Source organism: Durio zibethinus, chromosome 13, assembly GCF_047325235.1.
Source record: "Durio zibethinus cultivar Kanyao isolate XHJ-2024 chromosome 13, ASM4732523v1, whole genome shotgun sequence".
In the NCBI taxonomy this organism is placed as follows: Eukaryota; Viridiplantae; Streptophyta; class Magnoliopsida; order Malvales; family Malvaceae; genus Durio; species Durio zibethinus.
In genome coordinates, this window is record NC_143174.1 from 4337795 (window position 1) to 4365193 (window position 27399).

The 27399-nt window shown below is 33.2% G+C and overlaps 2 protein-coding genes and 3 pseudogenes across 6 annotated transcripts; 1 reads left to right on the top strand and 4 right to left on the bottom strand.

Moving 5' to 3' along the window:
• Window positions 1-4938: 4938 nt before the first annotated feature.
• Window positions 4939-6185, bottom strand: LOC111304405 (fasciclin-like arabinogalactan protein 12 pseudogene; annotated as a pseudogene).
• Window positions 6186-8760: 2575 nt separating this feature from the next.
• LOC111302703 (uncharacterized) lies at window positions 8761-9957 on the bottom strand (annotated as a pseudogene).
• A 1933-nt stretch (window positions 9958-11890) lies between these two features.
• LOC111302705 (uncharacterized) lies at window positions 11891-14393 on the bottom strand (annotated as a pseudogene). Its single transcript, XR_016326857.1, has 3 exons — window positions 13474-14393; window positions 12885-13279; window positions 11891-12319 (listed from the first exon to the last, which is right to left on the bottom strand). The product of XR_016326857.1 is annotated as an uncharacterized LOC111302705 (transcript).
• Window positions 14394-16754: 2361 nt separating this feature from the next.
• Window positions 16755-20702, bottom strand: LOC111303876 (putative pyridoxal 5'-phosphate synthase subunit PDX2). The gene is made up of 7 exons (XM_022900365.2): window positions 20432-20702; window positions 20208-20335; window positions 19063-19150; window positions 18843-18916; window positions 17811-18002; window positions 17227-17324; window positions 16755-17108 (listed from the first exon to the last, which is right to left on the bottom strand). Exons 1-7 carry the CDS (start codon window positions 20484-20486, stop codon window positions 16982-16984), a joined length of 762 nt encoding a protein of 253 aa, XP_022756100.2. The 5' UTR covers window positions 20487-20702; the 3' UTR covers window positions 16755-16981.
• An 870-nt stretch (window positions 20703-21572) lies between these two features.
• LOC111303877 (serine/threonine-protein kinase GRIK1-like) lies at window positions 21573-27303 on the top strand. Of its 4 annotated transcripts, none has more exons than XM_089742736.1 (12): window positions 21573-22058; window positions 22386-22770; window positions 22970-23044; window positions 23128-23172; window positions 23475-23549; window positions 24713-24800; window positions 24904-25028; window positions 25615-25710; window positions 26208-26274; window positions 26376-26536; window positions 26615-26693; window positions 26826-27303. In XM_089742736.1, exons 2-12 carry the CDS (start codon window positions 22453-22455, stop codon window positions 26984-26986), a joined length of 1290 nt encoding a protein of 429 aa, XP_089598862.1. In that variant the 5' UTR covers window positions 21573-22058; window positions 22386-22452; the 3' UTR covers window positions 26987-27303. The 4 variants fall into 4 exon arrangements, with proteins under 4 accessions (XP_089598862.1, XP_022756102.2, XP_089598861.1 ...); XM_022900367.2 differs by having other exon boundaries at window positions 26376-26491; XM_089742735.1 differs by having other exon boundaries at window positions 22482-22770.
• The last annotated feature ends 96 nt before the right edge of the window (window positions 27304-27399 follow it).

Sequence of the window (27399 nt, forward strand, 5' to 3'; positions counted from 1 at the left end):
CCAAAAACAAATTTCAAACAAAAATCACAGTCCTCGTCATTTGGTGAGGAACCCATCCCTAAGCAACACCTGCAGAAACAAAAAAAAATAGTTACTTTTAGTTTAAAAAAAAAAAAGAGATCGAAACTTTAAACCCCGATCTATGTCGATCGGGGCTATTTTTTATGAAAAAGAGTTCGGATCTGGCAAGAGAGGGTTGAAGGAAACATTTTGGTATTTTTTGATATTTTTCGACAATCGATCGGTGGTCAAAGCAACGGCGATGACGACAGGACATCGACCGATTGACCCCCTCTACGCTTGGGCTGAGAAGGAAGAGAAGAGGTTTTTTTTCTGAAAAGGGAAGAAATGACAAAAGAAAATTTTAGGCCTTTTATACAAACTACCAAAGCCAAAACGACATCATTTCAATAAAACCCCAAAATGACGTCGTTTTAAGCCCTTAAGGATCTACGCATCAACCCGTGACCCAACTTGGGGTTCGCGCACCCAACCCACTAACCCGACTCACCTTTTGACCCTGATCGATCCAGATAAATCGGACCAGACTGAACCAAATCGCGCTGAACTGTCGAATCACCTAGACTAAACCAGATCGCACTGAACCGCTAAAAGCGATCAGACCGTCAGACCATTGATCGGTCCAATTCAGGTAAAAAAAATTTTTTTTTGAATTTTTTTATTTTTTAAAAGTATTATTATTGTTATTTTAAATTTTGTTATTAATATTTATGCATGCTAAAATGTTTAAATTTGCTAAAATAAATTTTTTTATTTTATAATATTAACAAATAAAAATAAATAATGAAATATATAGTAAAAAATTTTGATAATTTTGTTATTTTTAAAATAAATCTTATAAAATAAGAAAAAAAAAATTTTATCCGACAAAGAGATTCAAAGGTACTCCGAGTAGTGATACCTACGAAATCTTTAGGTGAGAAAATTTTTTTTAAAATACTACCAGTGTATTGGAGTATTTACAAAAAATTTTCAATACAATAAATTTTTTTTTCTTATAAAATAATAAATAAAAACTAATTAATAAATTAAGAATAAGTAATAAAAAATGAAAAAATAGAAATTTTATCTGATGATTGGATTTTAAAAGTATTCCGAGTAGAGATGCTTTAAAAAAATCTTTAGGTGAGAAGATTTTTTTAAATATTACCAGTATATTAAAATATTTATAGGAAATCTTTAATATAATAAAAATTACTCTTTTTTTCATTCTTTAAATGAAAATAATAATAAATATTTTAAAAAATTACAAAAATTTCTAAAAAAAAGAATAAAATGTGTGCATCAACATGGTAACATTTGAGTCCCCAAGGATGAGATTTTAAGGTATTCCAAGAAGTGATGCCTAAGAAATCTCTATATGAGAAAAGGTTTTTCTAATGTTACCAATGTACTAGAATATTTTAAGAATTATTTTGATAAAAGGGTTCTAATATATTTTTCTCGAATAAAATTCGAGCACATAATTATAAAAACCAATTCCCAATAAATGAAAAAAATAAGAAAATTATCTTTCAAACACAAAAAATAAGACTGTTTTTATTAAAATCATAGGATAACACGTAGTTAAGTGGTATCATTTTTAAACGGGTGTTGTGGGGGTGCTAATCCTTCCCTACACATAACCGACTCCCGAACTCAGATTGTTTCACATATCATAAAATTATCTTTTTAATTAATTTTATTAAAAGGATAAATTTTAATAGGTAGCCAATCGCACCTAGCCAAAAAATATCGGTGACGACTCCGTTATGTTTTTATTTCATTTTCAAATTTGTCGGACAGACACAAAACTATTACGACAACTATGTTTAAGACTTTTTTTATTTTATTGTTTAATTTCAAAAAATTGATTTGAATCAAAATTTTGTCACGAAATATATACATCTATTATTGAGTAGTTAGGTATTGGAACCTAACTCTTTAGTTTTCTATTTTTAACAGTATTGTTTTAGCGGCTTGTTTTTATACCCTTAAAGGCTTACCTCTAACAACAAAAAATTCATTTAATTAATAAATTCTTTCGTTTTTACATAAAAGATTTTGGGTTTTGAATTTAGTGCTTTTTTGTATTGACAATAGTTTTAAATGCATGACTTCTATAATTTGAAATACTAAGTAACCTATTTCATCTAACAACAAAGGATTAGTTTAATTAATAGGTTTTTTATATATAAATGATTTTAGGTTCGAATCTAGTAATATTTTTGTTAACATTAGCATCAAATGCTTGACCTTATAATTTGAGGAATTGAGTAATTTTTTTTACCTATACAGAGAGTAGTTGGACCGTCACCAGGCTACAATGCTTGGGAAATAACGGGCCTAACATTCCTCAACCTAGGCCTCTTATTGATTGTGAGATGTTTGTAAAAAAAATTTTGGCCAAAACACAATGGTTATATTGATTAAAATTTTTAACATTATGTTTGGATAAATATTAATAAATGAAAGGAAGAAAAAGGTTTTGAAAAGAAAAAAAATGAAAGGAAAGGAATTTTAACAACTATTGTTTGGATAAATAGTGAAAAATAAAGAAAATAATTCATTATAATAATTTTTTTCAATTATAACCTTTCATTGCCTATGATTTTAGAGTACTCTGGATCATGATATGTTTACTATCTTATCTAACCTCACAATTGCTGCTATATCAATGGTCTCATTTCTTTGTTTATCCATTTATACAGCAAAATATTAATAGTAGTTATTATTATTGTAAAAATAAATACACTAACACTTGTATGAAAGGAAATAATATTAAAACAAATTTGAATTAGAGAATTTTGAGACATAAGACATTTAACAATAAATCATACATACTACTAATAATAATACTAATATTTATTAATTACTCACATATATTAATTATTATAATAAAAAATTTTTAAGTTAATCTGACATCTCATAAACCCAAAAAATGTCTATTCATATTCAACCATTCATCAAAATCAAGTTACTAAAAAATTATAAAAAATTTTTATATTAGAATATATATATATATATATATATGAAACTTACTTGAAAAAAGAGATGACCTTGAAAAAATTATAGGATGATTGTGATCTACTTAGATTTTTTTATTAGGTTTTTAGTATTAATAAAAAGATGGATCTAATAATCTTTTTATAAAAAAAAAAATTCAACTTTCCTTTCTCTAGCCTTTTTCTCTAAATTGAGGTATTAAAAAAAATTAGATTTATAAGGAAAACCAAAGGTTATTTGGTTTTCACCTCTTTCTCTTTCTTTAAATTAAAAATTTATCTAAACAAGATGAGAGGATTTTGTTTCCTTTACTTTCCTTTACTTTACTTTACTTTCTTTTCCCTCTTCTCCCCTGAATCCAAACACATTGTAAAAGTTATCGTCAAGAGGACTTAATAAATATGAGTTTAAATTTTAATGCGTGCAAATTTTTTTTTGGTTATTCAATTATCTTTAAGCTTTAATTTTCTTTGTAAAAAAAAAAAAAAAAAGGACAAAGAACAAGCAATCACAATGGACATACAAAAATCTTAGACTATAAAATGACAAGGTATGCAACCCTCTTCTTCTATGCAATCCAAATGCTGAATCTAGAAAAATTAGAACATTTTTAATTTTAATTATTTACTAAAAAAATATTATGATGGTTAAGTGATAGAAAAAAAATTAAATTAAATGATATTATGACTTATGTCTTACGAGTTATTTTTTATTTTATGATTTATTATTTTTATCAAACATAATTTAAATAAATTAAGTTTCATTCTATGAAAAAGAATTTAATATTCCATCATTAATTTATTTTTACATATAAATTACAATTTTTTTTTTTTTTTTGTAAATATGAAGTGCTTTTTTATGTCAAGTATATATAGATGATAATTAAGTTATACTCTTTAATTTTATATTTTTATAATTTATTGATGTTAAAAAAATTTATCATGCAAAAGCGGGCCAGTCACTAATTGTTTTTATTTGCGGGTTGTGAGTTATTGTAACTAAAATATATAAAAATTAATTACATTTTTTGTATTTTAATTTTAAAATAATATACAAATTGATATTTTAAAAAATAAAATATACAATTTGTATCTGAATTTTTAAATTATGTACCATTTAACTAAATAATCTTGTTAATCATATGAGCTTATATATACAATGTTTGACAAATATTGTCAAATTATGTATTCACAATATATATTATTAACATTTTTTTTAATATGCATTAACAAATATATATTTTTTACTAGAACCATAAAAAAATTTAGGACCGATCAATTATTTTTTATTATGTGACATGCACATAAATGTTTTTATAAAATATTTAACATTTTTATTTGACAAATAATATGCATATAACAAAATTATATTGGTTAGATATCATATAAATTAATTAAGCTAATAATATTATAATTTAGATTAAAATAATACATTATTAGAAAGTTTATGGTGTAAATTATATATTTTATTTCTTTAAATATTAATTTATAAGTTTAAAAAAATGTAATTAACTCAATATATAATTATGATGAATCAGTAAAGATCCTCTGATTATTTTTTATGCAATGAAACAATATTTATAATTGATACTTATACCAAATTTATTGATCGTTGCATATAATTCAAGTTCAATGTCCATTTTCATTTTTATTCTAGAAAACGTCCATTTTCTTTTTCTTTTCTAAAATAAAAATATGAAATAAATTCAATGGATTTAAAATTTTGGCATATCAATTTCGAAAAGCTTTTCTACGTACTTCCTTCCTAGAATGCCTAATGGTTTATTTTTCATTTTGTATGCTACAGTGTTCGATTTTCATAATATCTTCTTGCTGGGCTTCGTCTCTACCGGGAAATGATGCGATGCAAGGGAGAATTGTTGACTTCAAAGGAAATCAATGACATACAATTCCAATAATGAAAAGCTTCAAAAAGAAAAAAGTGCCACAAAATTCACAATTACATGGGAGAAATTAAGAAAGAGAGATCATTACAATGAAAAGTTTAAAAGAAAAAAAAAATAATAATAAGAAAACCCTCAAAACTCAATCTTGATAGCAGGTGACTCTCATCATAGACTGGCATGATACAAATAGGATAGAACAGGAATTTAACTGGTAATTATTGACAAAAAGAAAAAAAAAATGCACTCACCTCCTTGATCATCACCATTAAATCCAACCCATCGAAAATCAAAGACCACTCGATTAAAAAATTACTTTGTTTTCCCCTTTGTTTATTTTATGGTAAAAAAGAAAGTGCAACAACTATAGCACCACCTCCAAACAAAACTACATTTTGCATGGTGAGGCTCACAGCTTTGGAGTTATCAGCTGGGGTATCAGCAACAGCTGCAGCGTTCTTCTTCTTTGACTTTGCCGGTGCAGGTGCTGGAGCTGGAGGCCTAGGATCAAATACTGCCAAAGGCTTAAGAACCTGATCGACTTTATAAACAGCAAGCTGACCATCAGTGTAAATAGTGCCAGAAACACTGGTGTTTGTCAGCCCTGTTGTTATGTTGACTATGTTTCCTGAAGCTGTGACATTCAGAGGAAACCTACCATCACCACTATCTCCAGCTTTTGTTTTCAAAGGGTTACTAACAGTTTGGAATTGGGTTGATGAGAGGTATGTTGGGACTACGTGAAATAGCACCAGCTCCACCTGTTGTTCATCGTTGAGTGAATTCAAGACACCGGATTTGAGGCTTGAGAAAGCATTATCTGTTGGTGCAAAAATGGTCAAACCATTGTTTGAATTGTTGAGCTCGCCAAGGAGCTGGTTGGCGACTTGGGTTGCTTTCATAAGGCGAATGAAGACGGTGAATTGACCGGCTTTTTCAAGGATTTTGGTGACATTAGTGGGACCGGGCGGTGCCGGAGCAGGAGCCTGAGCCTGAGCCTGAGCCGGAGCCTGAGCCTGAGCCGGAGCCTGAGCCGGAGCTTGAGCTAAGGTTTTTGAGCAATGGAGAAAAAAGAGAAGGAGAAATGAGAGACTCAAGATCAAATGTTGCTTCACTATCATCATCGTTGTAGCTCCTTTTGTGACGTTTGGAAAATTGTTGCTTTTGCAACAAAACAATGCAAAAAGGAAGGTAAGATCAGGGTGGGGATTGTGAGGAGAAGTGGTCGTCCTTCCACAAAATGTTTGGATGTGTTAGAAGGAAGAGAAATGAAGAGGGGCTTTTATTGAGGAGAGGAGAGAATGAAGTAGGTAAGGTAATTGTGTATACTATTTATTTGGTAGAAAATATAAAATTATTATAGTACAATTTATGTTATATTCATTTATAACTTTTATTAAAATTTTAAATGGTATCTTTTATTTTTTAAGAAAACATATTACTTTTGCAAACATTTTTCAAATGATTTTTGTATATCTTGCTTAAAATTATCCAATTTAGAGTGAAATTAGGTAAAAGGTTGAAGGTTAGTTAGCAAAAACATAGTTATTAACTTTAGCAACTCAACATTTATTTTATTGAGAAGGTTGGAGGAAATGAATGGAGAGACAGAGAGAGAGAGAGGGTAAAAGCAATGTTTTTATTTCATTGGAAAGGTGGGAGGAAATGAATGGAGACAGAGAGGGAGAGAGAAATTGATGACACTGCTAGAGCTACTAGATTGCTTGGAAAAGCAGGAAAAACATAGGGGGAATTGGAGTGGATGAGTGGACAAATAAAGAGGTCAATGATTGCTTTGCATTTACTTGTATGGATATTTTGGGCCAAATACTTTGGTTTTGATTGCCATTGCGTACCTCTAGAAACTAGGTTCAATGGATAAATTTAATGGAAAATGGCTGGTGGTTCGTCAGTTGGGGCCATCGGGTCCTTTCCCATGAATGTTATCCATTGCCTAATTGCTAATGTCAACGCTGCGGGCTCCTTGTGGACCCTTTATTTCCATCTTCAGATCGATTGAGGACGATGACGATCCAGCTATGAATTATGCTGCCTTTTCCTTCTTTTACCCTCTCTTTCCTCTCATTTTTTTAATCCTTTTTTTTTAATTTTATGCACATACCATATAAGGAGATTCATTAATTTTTAGGCTATCTAATCGTAGGCAACAACGCTCTTTTGTCCCTAAATGAACGTTGCATAATTTAAGATTTTGATTTAAGCTTCATTTGGATTGTATCGTATTGAATCAGAGGCTTTGACTCTCAATTACTCTCTAATGCATTTGGATAGCATCCACCGATGCAAATGGGGGTTCCCCACTGCATCACCTCACCAACTGGAAGAGGAAGGGTCCAATGGTGGATCATTAGGCAATCGATTGTCATTTGATGTAAAATTAAAAAAATAAAACAATTTCATTTAAGATAATAAATTATTTTTAATGAGGCTGTGACTATCATATTTAATTTTGTTATTATTATTGCATTTGCAATCAAATACATATATCAATTACTGAATTCTTAATTGCTGAAATATCTCTTTTAAAACTGTTTTCGCTTTTCTTTGGATATTAGATAGGAGTTGAGGCCCCTAGCCAAGCAAGCTAGGCTCAGTTTGAACTTGCTTCTTCGTCGAATACAAGCCCATATGTGTTGCTTCGACAGATTAGTACAATAAACCATAGATGTTGGTTGGCACTTGGCCGACAAAAACACTGGCATGCAAATATTGGTCCCTTTTAGATTCCATAAAGGTGTTGAGGTTTCAGGAGGAGGATCTGGTTGTTTAGGAGTTGGGTTTTAGGAATTGAAGAGGGGAGATCGATGGAAGCGAAGATAATGAGGTTGAAGAGGAGGAGAAGTAGCGCTGATTATGGAAAGAAACTAACTCCCATAGAATTCATAAAAAACTGCTTCCATCTTGATATTCAGTTTAATAATTAAAGCAAATAACTTGAGAATCTGAGAACAAGAAAAAGGGAGTGGAAGTGAAAAAAATTTGATAAACTAACCCACATGAGAAGTGTGAAGGGAGCTAAGAGGAGAGGCAGCTACGAAATAGAGAAAAACTGAGATGAGAACCAAGTTGATGAGCGGAGGTCATCCGCCTGACACCGCTTCGGTGGTCGGAGGAAGGGGTCGGTTTGCTGGAGCGTAAGAAGCAGAATTGACGGCGAATGGAGTGGGAGCAATTGACGGAGCAGTAGAGCTGAGCTAAGAAACAAGAGCTGGGAAGTGGGAGAGGAGAGCCCAGCAACTGACCACACAAGCTAATAGCCCAAGGAAAGACCAGAAAAGAAACAAGAGCGGCACAACAAGCCCAGCCACGAAAACCAAGAAAATAGCCCATAATAGAGCCGAGAACACCCATTCTGCCTAATTTTAAAAGAAATTGCCATAGCCATTAGCCGATACATGTTTACAACAGTAGGGATTAACATTCTAATTTTTTAAGGTATGTAATCCAATAACTAAGTGACCCATCACAAGGCTGAGTTTAGAAGGCTCACAAGAAGAATATTTCAAGCAGTTTTTAGAAATGTCATTTAGCCACTTGTCCTATAATGCCACATGTACGTCATTTATTTGACTAAGCACATCACTTGTCCTAGTCAGACAGACATTTGATCCATGCCAACTCTCCAGATAAGGGGCTGGAAGGTATGACATGGCAAAAGGCTGTTGATCCATGCATATGTATATAAAAAGAACTAATTTTAGATCGTTGAAAACAATAAAAAGTTGTATATATCTGTTTGAAATAATGGGGTCATGGGCAAAGTCTAGCCCTTATTAGTATTAATTTCAATCCTAAAATGTACGTTGTTTATTTTAATCGGTATATAATTCTTAGATGGAAGCAAAACCGGCTTGTCCTTTAAACCTGCAAGCTTTGCATAGAGGGGAATAGAGGGATGCTGTTTGGTATTTGTCCTCCCCACCCATCATCGGCGTTGGAACACCTCTTTTCACACGGCTAACGTAGTCTGGCCTATAAGTTTTGCCTAACACTCCTTCCACGAGGTGGGTTACATTGGTGAATTTGAACTATGTCTCCAAATGGGCAAAAGCATCGTCAGCTGGCAATTGGTAGTTGTGAACCTTGTTTTCTTGTTCTCCAATAGCTCTAATCTTTACATTCAATTCCACCAGCCCTGCAACTGTCACTTTAACACTGTTGGTATCATCTGTTCTTTCTACTACCACTTCTCTTTCTTCAGAATAAGTCCTCCATTCAGCCTCTGCATCAGTGGGGATGTTAACTGCCTCGCCGTCCCATCTTACAGTGAGAGCATCAAAGCCGTCATCCCATTGAGAGACTCTCTTTGCTGCGAGGACGAGAGTGTGAGTGTCAAACATGACAGCCAAGGCTTGCACCCATGTGTAGTCGCGAGTCCTTCATTCAGGCCGCGTTCCAATGAAGTGTGCATTGATGTGGAGGTTATCACCTGATACAATGGCAAAATTTCCTCCCTTGGCTCCATGGAAGTAGAACATAACTCCGTCACCACCAACAAACCTTGGATCATAACAGAGAGAGCCACACCATTACAGTTTGGTTTTCTCCCTGTCAAAACGTCTTAAATTTATCAGCATATATATAATTTCGTAAAAAGACATTGCTGCGAAACAATTCCTTTGAACAGGATAGAAGCAGAACATAGAAGTAAGAGACTTACATTTGCATGTTACTTCATACTTGCTACTGCAATCAATGAAGCATCCTTTATTCTTCTTGTTCTTCTCGGGCTTCCTCTCAGGGCATTGAGCCGGACATTTGAGTATCTTCCCATGACAAGCTCCTCTTGCTTGGCACAGAACTCTTTCCTCTCCTTTGTTGCTTGGTTTCAATACCTCATAATGCGTTGAAGCAGCATCATAGGGTGCCTTCTTGTTGTTTCCTTTGCCCTGACCTTGAGCATAGCCAGCTTCCAGGGAAATGAATGCTAGAGCAAGGGCCAGCAAAAGGAACGAGTATCTTCTATCCATGTCTATATGTTTAAATGCAAGCGTTTGTGTTTATCAGAAGGGAATTTGGCTAGAAATTCGGCTAAAACAATGTGAAATTTCTTCTTACAATAAACAAGTAGTTGAGAAACAGCTCTTTTATAATTGTTATATGAGTCTTCTGGATATATCCGTTTGACCATATGAAATTGGGAGGACTACAATTAGCAATATTATTATGGTTAAGGAACTTAGGCATAGGCCTTGCTTGAGATTGGAGATTTTGAAGCTGCTTCTGAATGATAATAATATTTTGATGAAGTCATAATTGCAAAGATGCATATGGGACTGCAAATTGAAGAATTAGACTTAAGTTTCATTTGGATGCATGGTGGGAGGGACTCCCATTGCGCCATGAGTACCATGTTATGACTAGACCCTTATTTCAGTGTAAATATTTTGGTGTAATAAACAGTTTATTACCTCAAAATGTTTGAAATTATTCTCGTGAAAACTAAGAGAAGTTGGTTCTCATTTTGAGAAACTTCTAGCATATGGTGAAATTTCTTGGTCTGAAATAAAAATGAAAAACTTGCTTTCTTCTGTTTTAAATGAGTAATGAAAGAAAGTAATCGGTATTATTGAAACAGTGGTGACTCCTAGGTTTATGCCTTTAATGCAATACTATGGTCTGCCTCGAACAGACCAACCTCACCCACCCTCCTTGTTGGCTTCTTCCATTTTTAAAATTGTTCATTAAAAGATACCTCCAAAAAGAATACTATTCACTTTTCTTTAGGTACACACAAAAGAATTAAGATGAATCAAGAGATTATGATTATCAATTTATCACCAAAGTATCAGTAATATATAAATATATATATGTGTGTATGCACGTGCATGCACGCGCATGCATGCGTTATGATGTAGGAGACAGTAGTATGCAACTCAAATTTACAAAATAAGATTAACAGTTAAGAAAGTATTTCCATTATTGTTGACCAAATGGACCATTAATGCCAGCTGATAACTTTAAATAGACATATATGAGTAGTATTAATTGCTAGTATATGTTAAGTGAGCAGCATTTAAATAAACCAGTTCAGCTGGTCATACAAAAATACAGAAATAATGCGGGTGGACCATATATTTGTAAGGATCCTCTCAAGCCATAGAATGAAGGGAAGGAAACACAGTTCTGACATTGTAATCAAAGTATAAACTCCGCTACTCGCTTAGATTGAATTCTTATCTCGCTTTGTCATGTGATTAAAGCCTCCCTTGGAAATGACTCTTTAAGGTCAAACAACTCTAGATTTCTGGTTTCTGCACACCCCCAAACTCCACACGGCTACAACCTTCTAATGTTATGAATAAACTTAAATAATCTTCACTTGAGATTTGAGAAAAGCTTTTAATTACTATACAAGTTGCATTAAATCAAAGAGAAATTCATACACTCAAAGTCAAAGGGAAATTGTGCATCAAACAATAGGTTCATGCTGCACCTGTTGAAAATGTGGGTTGTTGTAAGAGAATGTCATACCAAGTGGGGCATTTCATGTCAATCTTCAAGACCATTCTGATCCACTAATAAGATACAGAAACAGTAGCTTAAATACCAAAAACAGACTAAATGCTAAGAACTGATAAAGTTGTAGCATCTTCACTCTTGTATTTTCTCCTGCATATATGTATGGTTTAATCTTTTGATGTTACGATTTCTTGGTGTTCTGATTTCTGCAATATATTGCGTTTAATTAGATTGCCGACCGAACCTCTGTCGGTATGGTCAAAGGTAGGAATTGGCGTTTAAGGGACAATATTTTTTTTCTGATAATTAACTACTTTAAACATTGCCTGTTTAAATTAGATGTTAAGTTGCTTTGAATATGAGGATTTCAGAACTAAGAAATCTTTAAGGGCTTAAAGGCCGGGTACAGCCAGAAACTTTCATTGTTCTTACTTTTTTTTTTCTTGAATAAAAATACGAAGATGATCAAAAGAAAGAGTTCAAAGCACTTTCCCCGCAAGAATATTTCAGTATTAAGAAATGGGCAATTTTCATATGGCCCTTATTTGTTTAAATAACCAAAAACAGGCACGCAAAACAAGAAGATTGACATATACATTTGTTCTCTTGATTATTATCAGCTTGGTAGCAACTGATCCTGATGGCCTCTGAAACCTGCAAGCCTTACAGAGAGGTGAAAAGAGGGATGGGGTTTGGTACTTGTCTTCACCACCCACCATTGGCATAGGCACCCCTCTCTTGACAGGGTTAACATAATCCGGCTGGTAAGTTTTTCCCAGGACTCCAACAAGATCACTCAGGTTGGTGAATTTGAACTGGGTTTCCAAGTGAGCAAAGGCATCATCATCCGGTAACTGATAGTTGTGAATCCGGTTTTCTTCTTTGCCAATTGGTCTTACCCTTATGTCTATGTCCACCAGTTCAATACTGTGACTCTAACACTGTTTTTGTTAGTAGATTTAAGAAAAACAGAAATAGTAAGAAAGAAAGAAATATGATTTTGAAGCGTGAATAATAGTGTCTTAAAAATAATTATGTTTATAAGATACAACAAAGTTTTAAAATTTTTTAAATCAAAAGCAATGAAATTGATCAGATAGAAAGATTTATTTATAATAAATAAACATTAATCAAATCAATTAAAAAAATCATGACATTTTGTATAATTATATTTTATTATTTAAATAAATTTTATTTAAATAATCATGTCTTTTATTATTCAAGCATATTTATTCAGAAGCAATAATATTTCGAAATAAATAAAAAAATAATAATAATAATTTAAAAATTAAATTTATTTGTCAAACATGCTTAAGTGTTCATTTTTTATTTTTAAAATTATCCAACCCACTAGGAAAACTCTTAATAAATCCAAATGATTTAGGCTCATTCCAACACTTAACTCAATTACTTAAATAATATAAATAATTTCTTTTAAACTATTTATAAGTGATTTTTTTACTCAACGTGAGAGATACACCACGTTGTAAACTACCAACAGTTTTTGTCATCTATTCTTTCTACTATCACTTCCCTTTCTTCACTGCTAGTCCTCCATTCAGCCTTTCCTTCGTATGTTAACCGTCCCGCCATCCCACCTTACACTGAGAGCATCAGCATTGTCATCGCCATGAGAAAATCTGTTTGCTGCAATGACAAAAGTGTGAGTATCAAACATGAGACCCAAGGCTTGCACCCATGTGAAGTCACGAGTCCTCCCCTTTGGTCTAATGCCAATGAAATGAGCATTGATCTGCAAGTTATCATCTGAGACAATGGCAAAGTTTCCATCCTTTGCTCCATGGAAGTAGAACATAATCCCATCGCCACCAACAAAACGAGGGTCATAGCAGAGTGAGCCAGAGCCATCGCAATTTGGTTTCCTCCCTGACAATATAAAATAAAATAACATTATTTTTAAAATCAGTTCAAGTCAAATGGACTCTTCCATGTCTCACAGTTGCAGCTCCAAAATCAGTATAATGACAGTAAGCGATGAGTCCCAATATTAATAAAATATATATAATTAAGAAGAGAAGAAATAGATGCATGGTTATTGGTTTAATTAAGTAAATGCTTACACTTGCAAGTAGCTTCGCACTTGCTGCCGCAGTTAATATGGCATCCCTTCTGCTTCTTATTTTGCTTGGGCTTCCTCTTTGAGCATTCAGTTGGACAAATAAGGGTCTTGTGGTAACAAGCCCCGTACCCCTTGCAGTATGGTCGTTCTTGCCCACTCGCTGATGGTGACAAGTTGTCATAATCCAATTCACCATCGTGTTTCTTCTTCTTATCACCACTGTCATTATTTCCGTTGTTATCGCCCTTATTCTTTCCCTCGTCATTGCCATTGCCAATGCCATGGTTTCCATCGTCCTTCTTGTTGTTGTTTCCATTCCCCTCCTTACCATTATGACCATCACCATGCACCATGGCAGCTTCTGTGCATCGTAATATAAGAAATAGAACCACCAGAATATACGACTTCATCTTTATCTATTTGTAAGCGATTGAATCTTTAAAACACAGTAAATATGTTTGTTTCTCCTCCTTTGGATTTTGGAGTGGTGGTACTGATCAGTGGAGGAGAGATGAGAAAATTGTTGTACAAAATGAACCCTTATAAGGGGTATGTCAGCAGGAAATAGGCCTTGGGGTTTGGACTTTGGACTAAACATTTTGTGATTCCTTGCTTCCTTCATGTGACAAATCGCAAAAGGATAAGCTTTTTAAGAGGAATAAATTATATGCATTGATTCAGGTTTTGGGTTTTGACCAAATAGCTGTATCACTTTTCTTCAGTTCATTGTAAAGTAGCTTTACCTCAAAAATTTAGCAAATGTTCAATTAATGATCAGCTATAAAATATGAGTTTGAAATGTGTTTCCTCTTTTGTTTAATTTTCTTAATAAATCATGACTGCCAAAAAGCATTTTCCAAGGCCCTTATCATTTTTCTTGGGGGAGGGATCCATATTTAAAATCAATAAAATGAATTTACAAAGATTATACACTATAAATATTTTTATTATTCTTTTCAAAAAAAAAAATTATTGATTTTAATTTCTATGCTAATTTCATCATTTATTTGTTGAAATTAATTATTGTCCATTATAGAGTATTTCATATTTTCAAATGTTTATTATCAGAAACTGAATTACTCAAGGGGAAATTAAAAGAACAATAAAACGGAAAAACCTTTTCTATAACATGTGAAATTCCCAACATTTTAAGGAAAGCATCTTAAAAGAAAGGGATAACCAGCATTTAAAGACAACAGCTTTTTGAAAGATGGAAGCAAAATATTAATACAATACAAGACACCGAGTACACTTATCACGAATCTAAGGAAGAATCTTGAATCTTACATCGAACATAATAAAAGGATCACTGAGGTATAAAAGAGTTCACACTATTTCTGCTTTATGAGGCGCCTTTTGTAGGACAAAATCGTGAGATCAGATAGATCAGAGCGAACAATACCTCACAAGATGATGAACCGTAACAGAAAGACTGATATAGGACTCCGAATGAGTGGATGCCCGGGTCTTGGAGCCATGCGGATTTGGAGCTTAAGTCTTGATCTGTGACAAGTGGTATCAAAGCCAGCCCTAAACTGTTCGATCTACGCCAAACGCCTCAAGGAAGGTAGGTAGGATGGTCAGCTTCCATGACAAAAGCGTCACGAGGTTGAGTAGAAGAGAATGTCATGGACCTAAGGAAGAGTCATGAATCCCACATCGAACATAATAGGAGAGTTACTAGGGTATAAAAGGGTTTACATCATCTTTGACTTATGAAGTGTCTTTTGTAAGACAAAATCCTGAGACAAAGGAATCAGAACGGATAATACATCATAAAAATATGAACCGTGATAGGAAGGTTGATATGAAACACCGAATAAATGGATGTTCAGGTCTTAAAACCGCACGAATTTAAAATTTAAATCTCAACCCACGACACAAAATATTCCGGGACACTTTTCCGCTTACCACTTTTACTGTAATTCTTTTTTAATTTCAATTAAGGATTTTTTTGCCAAACTTTTTAATTAAGGATTAGTTTTAAACTTTTATTCATCGCTTGTTTTTACTTGCATCAAATTATTGAAATCTAAATAAAAAAATTATCGCGAAAATAAACAATAGAATTTTAACAGGACGACGCATGTCTCTAGCAGAAATATGCAATTCATTTATACCTTTATATGGTAATAATGAAGCGTTCTAAGCGTGATGCGCCTGTGGAAGATAATTTGCATGATTTTAAAGACTCATGATTCACAAGCCATTCGGTTCCAACGGTTACATGATTCCCATCTAGATCATTTTAATTCTTTATTGCTTAAAGGGTGATTAATTTTTAATTTTCGTAGGGAAGATAAAAAAAAAAAACGTGTTTTAATCAAAATCTTCATGCATTTATTAAAAAAGAAAACTGAGAATTTTTTAATACCCGTTTTTGTTGTGCAAGAAGAGGAAGAAGACGAGAAAATCAGTAGCATATGTCTTTTATATATTTTTTATTTGGTAAGATTATATTTATCATTGCTTCATAATAATTTTATAATTGTCGCTGGTTACCTCTTATTACTTTACTCCTTATTAGATCATACAAATGTGATGGGGTCTGTCACCTGTGAAGTTTACAAACATAAGTTTGGTTCGACAAAACAAAATGATGACGAACTGATGGGACTGTGACTCAATAGAGCAACATCTAACATGGTTTGGCGACCTAACAGACTCTTCGGTGATGGAGAGAACATGAGATTTAGGGTTGTTACTGGTTATGGATCAGGTGTAGGCAATCCCAGTCTTTTTCATTGTCAAAAATCTTGTGCTGAGTTTGCCATGGTTATCAAAAACAGGACCAACAATAAAGGGTTGAAAATGTGGGCTTTGAAACATCAGCAAGAAGCTTTAGGGTGCATTTTTTTCCCTTAACAGTATTGTGGGATGTATTTGGATAGGTTGAGAATTTTCAACTGTACAGTTCCTTCAGTCATGATAAAGGATTCAATGGTTCATTGAATCCTAGGGATGGTCGAATGTCTTATTAGTGTAAAATTGAAATAAAAGAAAATTTTCAATTATGTCAATGGATTGCTGTTGATCAGACGGTCAACTTTGATACTCAATCTCACCACTACCAATGTGTTTGCGTTCATACACATATTCCCACTTACTGATTTTAATTTTATCACTACAGTAAACAATCTCGCTGATATAGTGTTTTAGGGAAAGTAATGTATTTTCCCTATGACTTCTTATAATGATAGTAAAAGGTGCAAAGAGGGTGTGTCACTTGAGCAAATAGCAAGAGCATCGATTAATCAGAGCCTAAATAAAGCTACATATTAGTTCAAGAAACAGATGAAAAGTATAAATTATATTTACCATATAGGACCAAACATTTTTATCTGTCTCGAAACTAAATTTCACCTAAATCAAATAGAGACCAACCTTTTGAAAGATATTAAACATTCACAATCGCGGAGACATTATTAAGCAATGAGGAGAAAACAGAACAGGAAGTAATCGAAAGAAAACAAAACTGAAAAGACACATAATATCATTGCCGAAATTGATTATTGAAATATAGGTAGATCATATCTTGTTCGTTGGTCAGAACTTGGACTCACTCTGCTGACTGCAACAATTGCATTTGATGTTTCCTCTCCAGCTTCGCTTGCCATCTTTAAAAAGTAACTATGCCTGCACAGCAACCAATTTAGAACCTCGGCTTAGCAACCAAAAAAACAAAATCCATTTAGAACCTCAGATAAGATCATAAGAAAAATGATAATTTCAATGGACGGTTAACATTTTATACCATCTAGTGTCTGCAGTCAACTCAGGGTGGAAAGCAGTCCCTAGCAAGTTTCCTTGCTTTACAGCAACTATCACTTTCTTTTCAGGCACAGCATACTCCTGAAACACCCAAAAATTTAGATAATAAGAAGTAATACAGCTGAAAGGTAAAGAGACAATAAAAGATGGTATAATCTTGTTCTAGAGCACGTTGAATCTACCATAGGCAAGGCCACAAAATTGTCCATTGCTACAATCTGCAGCCCAATTTTCAATTCAAATTGATAGTAGTTCTTTTTAAGCTTTCTAAAGCAAGACAGGAAGTTCAAAATAAAGAAATTCCCAAGTCTTAATTGTCTATACCACATTTTACAAAATTAAAATACTTGCTGGATCTATAATAAAGATGAAATAGCATTAAACTTCAACCTATGTGGCTAACATTTTAACTATAGAAATAAATAAACAAAATAGATCTGCGACCAATCATACATAAAAGTTTTGGAAAGCACAATTATTAAATCCAGCCTCCTACAATTGATGCAATGCCAATAAATTTCATTGTTTATTTTCACTTATTGTAATGAACAGAAAGAGTGAATATACCTCTTGGATTTCAACAGCTGAACTCGAGTATAGCACTTGTTTTGATGGAATAGGATAATCAGCCAGCACTTCAACTTCTGGCCCCACTTCGAGGATTGCAGGAGCACGGATGAAAACACCGCGAAATGTATCAGGGCCACCTTCTTTGGATGCAAGTTCAGGTACTAAAAGCTCAGCCTCAAAGCTTTGGATCTAAATATATTGATTTGTTAAATAACAAAAAATTCAGTACAATCAGAGTTTAAACCAAAATCAAATTGAACAACAAAGATAGGAGGTTATTGAACTCATATTCATAACTGTAAAAGTGATATCACATTTCAGTAACTAAAAGAGGATTCTACTTTCAAGATACAAGAAAACAAAAGTGTTATCAATTTATTTACAAGACAGAATTCTGATTATAACATGTTCTGCAAAATTGCTGCCACTGTTTTGTTAAAGGTCTATATTTCAATACTCGTCGTAGTTGACAAACCTATTTAAGCAAATTTACCAGCACAGATAGGACAGTGAAAAAAGATGGTATCTTCAAGCAATAACAACTCCTCCAACAAGCAGAGCCTTCAGTCACAATATGGAGTTCAACTACCATATCCTATTGAAGTTGGTAAAAGCAAGGTCTTTTTGGATAGTTTTCATCCATGTTTTAAGACTCCTCAGGTCTTCCCCTACCCATTTGACATAGACATCTCTAATAGATCCACACACAATTATAGCATCATCATTACCTACAATCCTTTAAACAATCCCACTATTATTTGAGGTTTTGGACCCATGTTCTGTGAGTGCCTTTCTACAAATAACATATTTGTATCTTCAAATGCGGATTAGCAAACATGGAAATTGTGCACTTCTCTGGATTTCCATCTACTAAATGCATGTCTTTTTGACATTTAAATTTCCATTATTCACTAATCACTATACAACTTTAGGAGAGAGGCAAGTTCAACTAACCAGTGCAATACAAAACTCTATACACTTTACAAGCATCATTGGACATGTAGTAAAATAGAACGCATATGTAATTACCTGACTGCCAAAGTAGTTTCTATGGACAGTGCAATCCAGGCCCCCAACTAATTCCTGTCCTCCTTCTTTCTGTCCTGAAAAAGTTGCATCACTAATTTGAAATTCAGAACCTTTTGAATGATCTCATTTCTGAAGATTGCTTGGTGCAAAAGGTATACTTTGCAAATTTAGTATCAGAATCCAAAAGGAGGGGAGGAGAAACAAAAGAACAGAAACCTACCAACAGCTTTGTTTGCCAAAAATATAAGACCTGCACAAGTCCCCCAAACTGGCTTCCCCATTTGCACAAACTCACGCAGAGATGGAAACTGACCAGAAATGAAAAATATTAACCAAATAAATGCAAAAGAGACACACAGGAAATCAATTGAGGTCTTTCAAAACTGCAAGAACTAACTCGTGCATAATAAAATTTTTAGATCTTGTGAGTACATTTAAACAGATAATCAAGATCAAGACGAGATTGGAGACTCTGAATGTTTTATCTTCAGAAATGACACAAGAAATAAATTGGTTGGTTGGTCGTTCACTCTTTGCAAAGAACTCATTTAATCACTATGAACAACTCAATCAATGTCAGTTTTAGTAATTATTTCTCTTGTATGCTGAGTCTTTCGCTATATATTCTTTCAACACTTTTACCTAAATCAAACAAAGTCACTCTTGGGTACCAAAATATCTCAAAATTCAGAATGCACATGACCAAAACCACCAAAATTTCCCCTATCTTATGCCACATTTACCTTCTAATGGCCAAAACAGTTATCATTCCAATAGTTACCTATCCGAACATATTATCTTCTAACTACTTAGTGCTAAGTACTGTAAAAAATGGCTTGGTTGAATCGAAAAGTGAAAATAAAAGCATAAATTTAATGATACTCAAACTGCAAGCAATGACTGTTTAGTCTCTGCTTCTTTGTTACTTTTACTACTTTCTTATGTGCTTTTGGAAGTAAAAAAAAAGTGTGTTTGGACTTTGGATACAAAAGCAAACAATAAAAATTTAAAATTTGAACTTTCATGATGATAAATTCCATGAATTTCCTAATTATGGAAATCTTTGTTTAAATTATTACTTCATTCTAATTATTTACTCATTTTTTAACCAAAATGTTCTTAAATCTTAAATTTTGTTTTTGCTTTTAAATACTAGCAAAGAGCCAGCAACCACAACAAGCAAACGGCTTCTTGGGTATTCTATGCTTTTTAAAACCAGAATTCAGGAAAAACAAAAAGAACCCATTTTATCAAAATGAATCAGAATCCAATCTCTTATACTTAGATGATAGCAATTGTAAGCCCATAAATGATAGCTTCTGGCCTAGGCCAAAAAAATATAAAATGATGAGAGAAAGAGAATACAAGATTGTGAAACTCCGCAAGCTTAGCCATGGTGGTGCTTTCTCCACCAGGAATGATAAGAGAGCTGATACTTTGAAGCTGTTCTGGCTTCCTTATCTCCACTCCTTTCACTCCTAGCCTCCTTAACGCTGTCAAAAAAAGAAAAAATTAGTACTAATATTTTCAGCAAAAAAAAAAAAACTCATCAATAAACATTCTGAATATCAGAGTTTAGAGATTATTGCCTGCTATGTGTTCGTTGAAAGACCCCTGTAAAGCTAATACTCCGACGACGGCCATGCTTAGTTATTTCACTCGACGAGAGACAGAGAGACGTCGAGCAACGGAACTCTCTCTTCTTTCCCTACGGTTTTTTTTTTTTTTTCAGCAGCCGAAATGTGAACCAATCGAAGGATAATGGAAAGTACAAAAAATCGGAGGCTATTGCTGTTTTGTCGTATTCCACAGCAGCCCCCCACTGCCCACCGTTACATAAAAAACTTTAGGTAACTTTTAAATGCACCTCCAAATTTGCTTTTCACATTCAATTTCTTACATTTTTACTATTTAGCAAATACCCTCCACGTCATTTCTCCACTTTACCCTTTTCATTTTCAGATTATGTGTGGAATCGTAAGTTTTATTTAAATTTAAATTTTTTAAATTTTTAAAAGCTTTTGAATTTATATTTTCGAAAGCTTATAAAGGTATGGAAAAATATAAATTTTAAAAATTATAAAAAAATAAATCTGAAAGTTTTTAAAAAGTGTAAGTAAAACTTTTAGAAATATAAATCAAAACGTTTTTAAAGGTTTTTGAAATTATAAATTTAAAGACTAAAAAAGAAATAAAAATAAGTGGACAAAGAATTGAAAGATAATTCGTTAAAAATTAATTAAATAATCTTATTTAAATATATTTTTATAATAAAAAATATGGTGTAAAGAGTATTTCTTAAAGTGCAAATAAAAATTCTCAAAAACAAATTCGGAACACAATGGAAAAGTGGAAAAATAAAATTATTAAAATTTTTTGTTTAAAATATTAAAAAAAATTTATTTATTTTTAATCTATACTTAAACTTCTACTCTTAATCTTGTTTGATTGAAAAGAATTTTTTACACATAATTTCTTTTAAATTTACAACTTTCGAAAGTTAACTCTAATATTACGTTACCATGCAAAGGTTTATCTTTAAAAAATAAATAAATAAAAATAAAATTATTTTGCTACAAAGGTTGTTTGGAAATACTGTACAGGTCAGGGTTCGATTTATCAGCGGCCCACCCCCCCCCCCCCCAAAAAAAAAAAACGGAAACTTCCCAAAAACACTCGCAATTTTAACAGGAACACATGCTTTTCTAGTTGGCATCCAAAAAAAAAATTGTTTTCCCCTGTATTTTTGTGCCAACACTTCCCCTGTCCTCCTTCTTCACCCAAAAGTCAAAAAAAAAAAAAAAATCTAAAGGGAATTTAAATTTCTGATTTCTCTGATTCGTATTTGTATTTGATGAAAAAAGAAAACTAAATACGAAATTGTGGTGGAATTTCACAGTTCAAATTCCCTGAAATAGGGTTTTCAATTCGCTAAAATTTTCATCAAATTTTACGTTACGTCTTTAAATTTTGATTTTAAGGAGGCCTTTTTCTTTTTCGCCGTCGTCTTACTGTTTACCTTTATGTATTTGAGGAGAAAAAGGTCAAAGTAAAAATTTAGTGGAGGTTTAGCGATGTTGGTTGGAAATAGCGGTGGATTTAATGTTGAAACTTGCTTCTTTCATTTGGCTGAATGGCATCCTTTGCAATAACATATCTGATTAGGGCTTCAAGCCCTCTTTTATTTATCCCTCCTTCCTTCCTTTTTCAAATCAGGTAATTTGAATTTTATTATATTTTAGGTTCCATTTGATTGTTCCTTTATTGCCTCGCGATGTTACTATTTTGAATTATACCCAACAACTTATATTTTAATAGCATTATTTTTTATCAAATGCGATTTTAATGGAAAAATCAAAACTTTTTTAGTAGAAAAATTGCATGATTCTAGCTTTTAAATGAATCAATTAGGATTGAATGTGCATTACACCTAATGGAGCTCAAGTTTATATGTTTTTGTGTGTATTTGAGTTACTTTTAATCTTAATATCGGCAATTTCATGATAGGTGGTCTATTTACCTATGCTTATGCTTGATTTGCAGGTTGAAGAATTGTTGTTCATCGTGCTAAGAGCTATAATTTACTACTTTCTAGGTTTTCAGTGTTATAATGTTTAGTAAGGGCTTTTCATTTGCTAGATCAATGGGCTGTTGCGGTTGCTTTGGCTTCACTGCAAAACCCAAACGGTTGCCAAGGTCCGATTGCAGGACGAGCTTTCAAATGTCCCAGGAGAATTTGTTAGATGAAGAAATAGAAGAGGATGATTGTTCATATATTGGTGAGATTACCAGCACTGCTCATGGAGATGAGGTTGAGTCTTTAAGCCATGCCAAGCGTTCTGAAGAGATCTTGAGGTTCAAACTCAAAAATGGATTGATTTGCAGGCAATTTCCTGTCAAGGAAACAAACAAGATTATTCGTTCGGAGGTAATGTAGAAATGAATTATTATGCCCTCCATTGTCACTGAATAACGTCATGTTTTTTAATATTATTGTCTTGTGGATGTGTGTCAGCAAGTGAGATATCTTGTGTGCTTCTTATTAGGTAGTTATACCAGCAATCTTATTTTGTTGTGTGTTTGTCTCTTATGCTTTTTAAGTTTTGAAATCTTGACTTCATTTTCAGGATGAAAATGGGAATAAGATGGTTAATGAGTATGTGCGGGAATGCAAGATTGGTTCTGGTAGCTATGGAAAAGTGGTAAGAATATCTCTGAAAGACACTGTGTTAAATAATTTGCATAAAGGAATCAATATTACCTATTTTGTTTGCTTGTGTGGCAGGTTCTATATCGAAACAGTGTAGATGGAAAACAGTATGCTATTAAGGTTAGTAGCTTGTTTCAATACATAAGCATTTGCTTTGAGGGTAAAAATGGCAGTAACAACTGAGAACAAATGTTTTCAGGGAATTCCAATTCAGTATTTATGTGGCTAATCTGACTCCACTTGGAGCTGCATTTCTTTTTTGGGTAGAAAAGTTGAAGCATTTAAAATTAGAGAAACATTTTATCATTTGTTTTGTTCTTATAGGTTATATGATATTTTGTGTTTTCTGGATCTATTACGATTTTATGCCAATATAAGGTTTAACCTTGCAATCATGAGTTATTTTTATATTTAATCTACAGGCCTTTCATAAGTCTCATTTATTAAAGCTGCGAGTTGCTCCATCAGAGACTGCAATGACTGATGTTCTTCGCGAGGTATTGGCTTGATAATTTTTTTTCCCTGATATAAGGGCTCATATTTATGTTGTATCAGACTTTGCACTTTTTGGGCATTCAAAGCTTTCTTATTTCCCTTAAAGCCATATGAAGTCTGTTATTATATTTATACCTTCTGTTTATAATAGATTAGTCTATTTGTTTCCTTATTTTCTTGTTAAGTTCAAACATGTCAGCACAGTTCCTTCAGTAAATTGCGATTTTCGTGGTTAACTTTTGATTAAATTACATCCATTGCTTGGGTTTATATTCCAGCAGTTTATGAATTAGTATTTTAGTTTCTCCATAATCAAACACTTTCTTCCACTCTCCATTCATTCTCTACATGTTGAAAAATATAATTTGCCCCCACTTTGATGATGGTTAGCCAGAATGGGAATGACCACAATTTTAAGAAGAGTCTCTAACTTTGTCATAGGATAGCTGTAAGGACTAAATTAAGGTTTCAAGTCAATCTTTAAGAATGAAATTTGCAATTTACTCTATTTTCTTTATAGTAGCAAAAAAAAATGAATGCTTGGGGTAGAATTCGGGAGTAGATGTGCTGCTTTATTATTCCACTAGTACTATTTTCACTTCCACATCATGGGAGTATTAAGATGGAAAAAAGCAAAGACAAACAAAAATGAACAGAACTGTGCAGAGTGGGGAGAAATATGGGAGTTATTGTTACATTTGTGTGTGGTCACAGCGTTGGTGAGAGCTCATCAACTGTGTTCTTATTTTACTCTTTTATCCTTGTCTAATTTGGTTCTTTTTTTTCTCATATTTAAAGGCCATTACCCTCCTGCAGTACTTTTTGTTTTTAATTTTCTTTTTGTTATATATATAAATAAATTGGAAGCAACTCAGTCTCCAACTCTTTTGTTTTCTTTTAATGGAAACTCAGCGTGTAAGTGAGCAAAATACTAAGCTGATGGTTTAATATGTTGGTGTTGTTATTTTGCCATCCACTAAGAGGTGGGGAAAAGGAGAGTGAATTTGTAACACTATTTGGTTAATTTCCTTGTAGAAAAGAGGGATAGTGAACGAATGTCAAGGAGTTTAGGTTTGTGTGGGGAGAGCTGCCTTAATTGTCTTCTGTTGACATGTTTTTTTTTTTTGATGAGTGGCCATATTTGTCTTATCCATTTCCCTTGCAGGTTCTAATTATGAAAATGATGGAACATCCCAATATAGTTAATCTCATTGAGGTGATTGATGACCCAAGCACGGATCAATTCTACATGGGTATTTGTATTTCCTTTTTTTTTTTCTGTTCCAAAATTATGTGCTTAAAAGAGTCATTGAGTTAATCTTATTATCGACTGCCAGTGCCTTTCTTTTTGTTCAGTTCTTGAATATGTGGAAGGAAAATGGGTTTGCGAGGGTTCTGGTCCTCCCGGAGGCATTGGAGAAGATACTGCTAGGAAGTATGTGCGAGATATAGTATCTGGGCTTATGTACCTCCATGCTCATGTATGATTTCAGAACCAACTTTTGTGCTTGATGTCACTTCTTGCCTTGTTATTATTATTATTATTATTTTAATTTTCAGTCCTCTATCAGGGGTGTGTGTTTTATGTGTGATGCGACTAACTAAATACTTGGTTAGATAAATATGATTAGGTTTTTGTACAAATATTCGTACAAAAGATTATTTTGTTTTTTCTTGTTTGCTCATGTTCATGTAAACACAAATACAATGCTTAAGGTTGTCAGTTTAAAAGCAACATCCCTGAAGAAGAGAGTTGGCTAGTTGTGTCATCGATGATATTGATGTGCGGCATGTCCATGCATGTTTGATATCCTTTATTTTGATGTTTTGATGATGGAAGTTATTGATCAACAAATCTTCATAGTTTCTGTGTGTTGTAGAATTTCCTTTCCTAGGTTTTTGCTTCTTTATCCTCCTTACTACTGGTTGGAAAGTTTGCATATGTTTCCATGAATTTTACTTTTTATGTGGAGTATCTTGTTTCCTGTGGTAGACAATAAAATCATCTGTTAATTGTTAACTTGCCAGTTTACTGTGCTTACTTGGGTCTTTTCTGTTAAAAAACAGAATATTGTGCATGGAGATATAAAACCTGATAATTTGTTGATTAGTAGCACGGGTATGGTGAAGATAGGAGATTTTAGTGTCAGCCAGGTGTTTGAGGTAATGATATACTTCACCCTTAAATTTCGTCCTATTATGAATTGAATGAGAGTGATAAAGTGTAATCAGTTTTTATTGTATAATACATGTGTATGCATACCCATATATTTATATCTCTCTCTTTGGATGGGCCTCTTTTTTATCTTGTGCTGTTTTACTGTTTATTATTTTGCATATAATATGATATGAACTACAAAATTTTGTTATAGGCAGTTTTTTTTGGACACGAGCAATTGAAGAAGAGTAATGTGCATGTACGCAATTGTTTTGATAAGTTTAGTGCACTAAAAGTTTGTGTGGCTGATGTACTTTTGAAAAGATTTAGATGAAGTTTTTTAACAGAACTTTGTCCTTATTAGTTGTTATTCTCTTTGTCCTATTTTTATTGTCTTTCTGTCACTTTTCGAAGTTCCATTTAACTTTCAAATCATGTTTAGTTCTTTGTGGAAGTAAGTTTTGTATTTATTGTTTTCAACAAAATCATTTTATTTCTATAGGATGACGATGATGAGCTTCGCCGTTCTCCTGGGACTCCTGTTTTTACTGCACCTGAGTGCTGTCTAGGTCGGTGTTCCATCTGTTAGCTGAAGCTATGCTCTAGTAGTAGAGAGATATTAGAGAACATCGTAAATGTTTATTTTGACCATGCATGAAATCCATCTCAGGTTTAACATATCATGGAAAAGCTGCTGACACATGGGCTGTAGGAGTTACTTTGTACTGTATGGTACTGGGAAAATATCCATTTCTCGGTGAAACGCTACAGGATACATATGACAAGGTATGCAAATTGCTTTATGTCCATGTCTCCTGTGCACTTACTCAGGCATGTACACATTCTCTCTCACTTTTCTTTTTGCTATCTCTCCCACATTCTACAACATCATTCTTTTTCTTTCTGCAGATTGTTAATAACCCTTTAATTCTGCCGAATGACATGAACCCAGAGTTGAGAAACTTACTAGAAGGATTTCTTTGCAAAGGTTAGTGAAATATTCCTCTCTGATTTCTGGGTCCTTTATACCCAGAACTAATGTTTATCAATTGCTCCTCCATCTATATCTCACGTGGCTTTGCTATTCTTAGTGATCATGAGAATTTAAACATTTTTTCAGATCCAAAACAGAGGATGACTTTGAATGCTGTAGCAGAGCATTCCTGGGTTATTGCAGAAGATGGACCAATCCCCCAGTACTTGTGTTGGTGTAAGCGTAATAGCCACGAGAGGGAAGAATGTATTGGGAGAAGTGATACTCATTCGACAGAAACTGACTAGATTATCTTCTGGCTTCCGCAAATTTACTGTACAGTAAAAAAAAAAATGAAAAACCTAGGTCTTTTGTTTTGTTCCCTTCCTTTTAATTTTTGCCCCAGAGGCTCATAAGATAGCCAATACTGGGAGCAAAATTTTCTGGGATACATGAGATATGGTAGGTTCATTTTGTGCGAGTGAATTTGTGAGGTATGTTGTCTTCGCTTTCAAACCGGTTCGGGAGCTTCAGTTTGTGAAGGTTTTCTGGATGTTATAATATTTTCAGTGTATCCAAATTTGCGATGACATTTTAATGAAAATTTCAAACTGTCTTCTCTTCAGCAGTGAACTTATTGTAATACTAAAATGACCTAATCAAATGCTTCAAATGAAATTTGTTGTTGAGAGAGTATCCTACCTCGATTTTGATTGTTGGG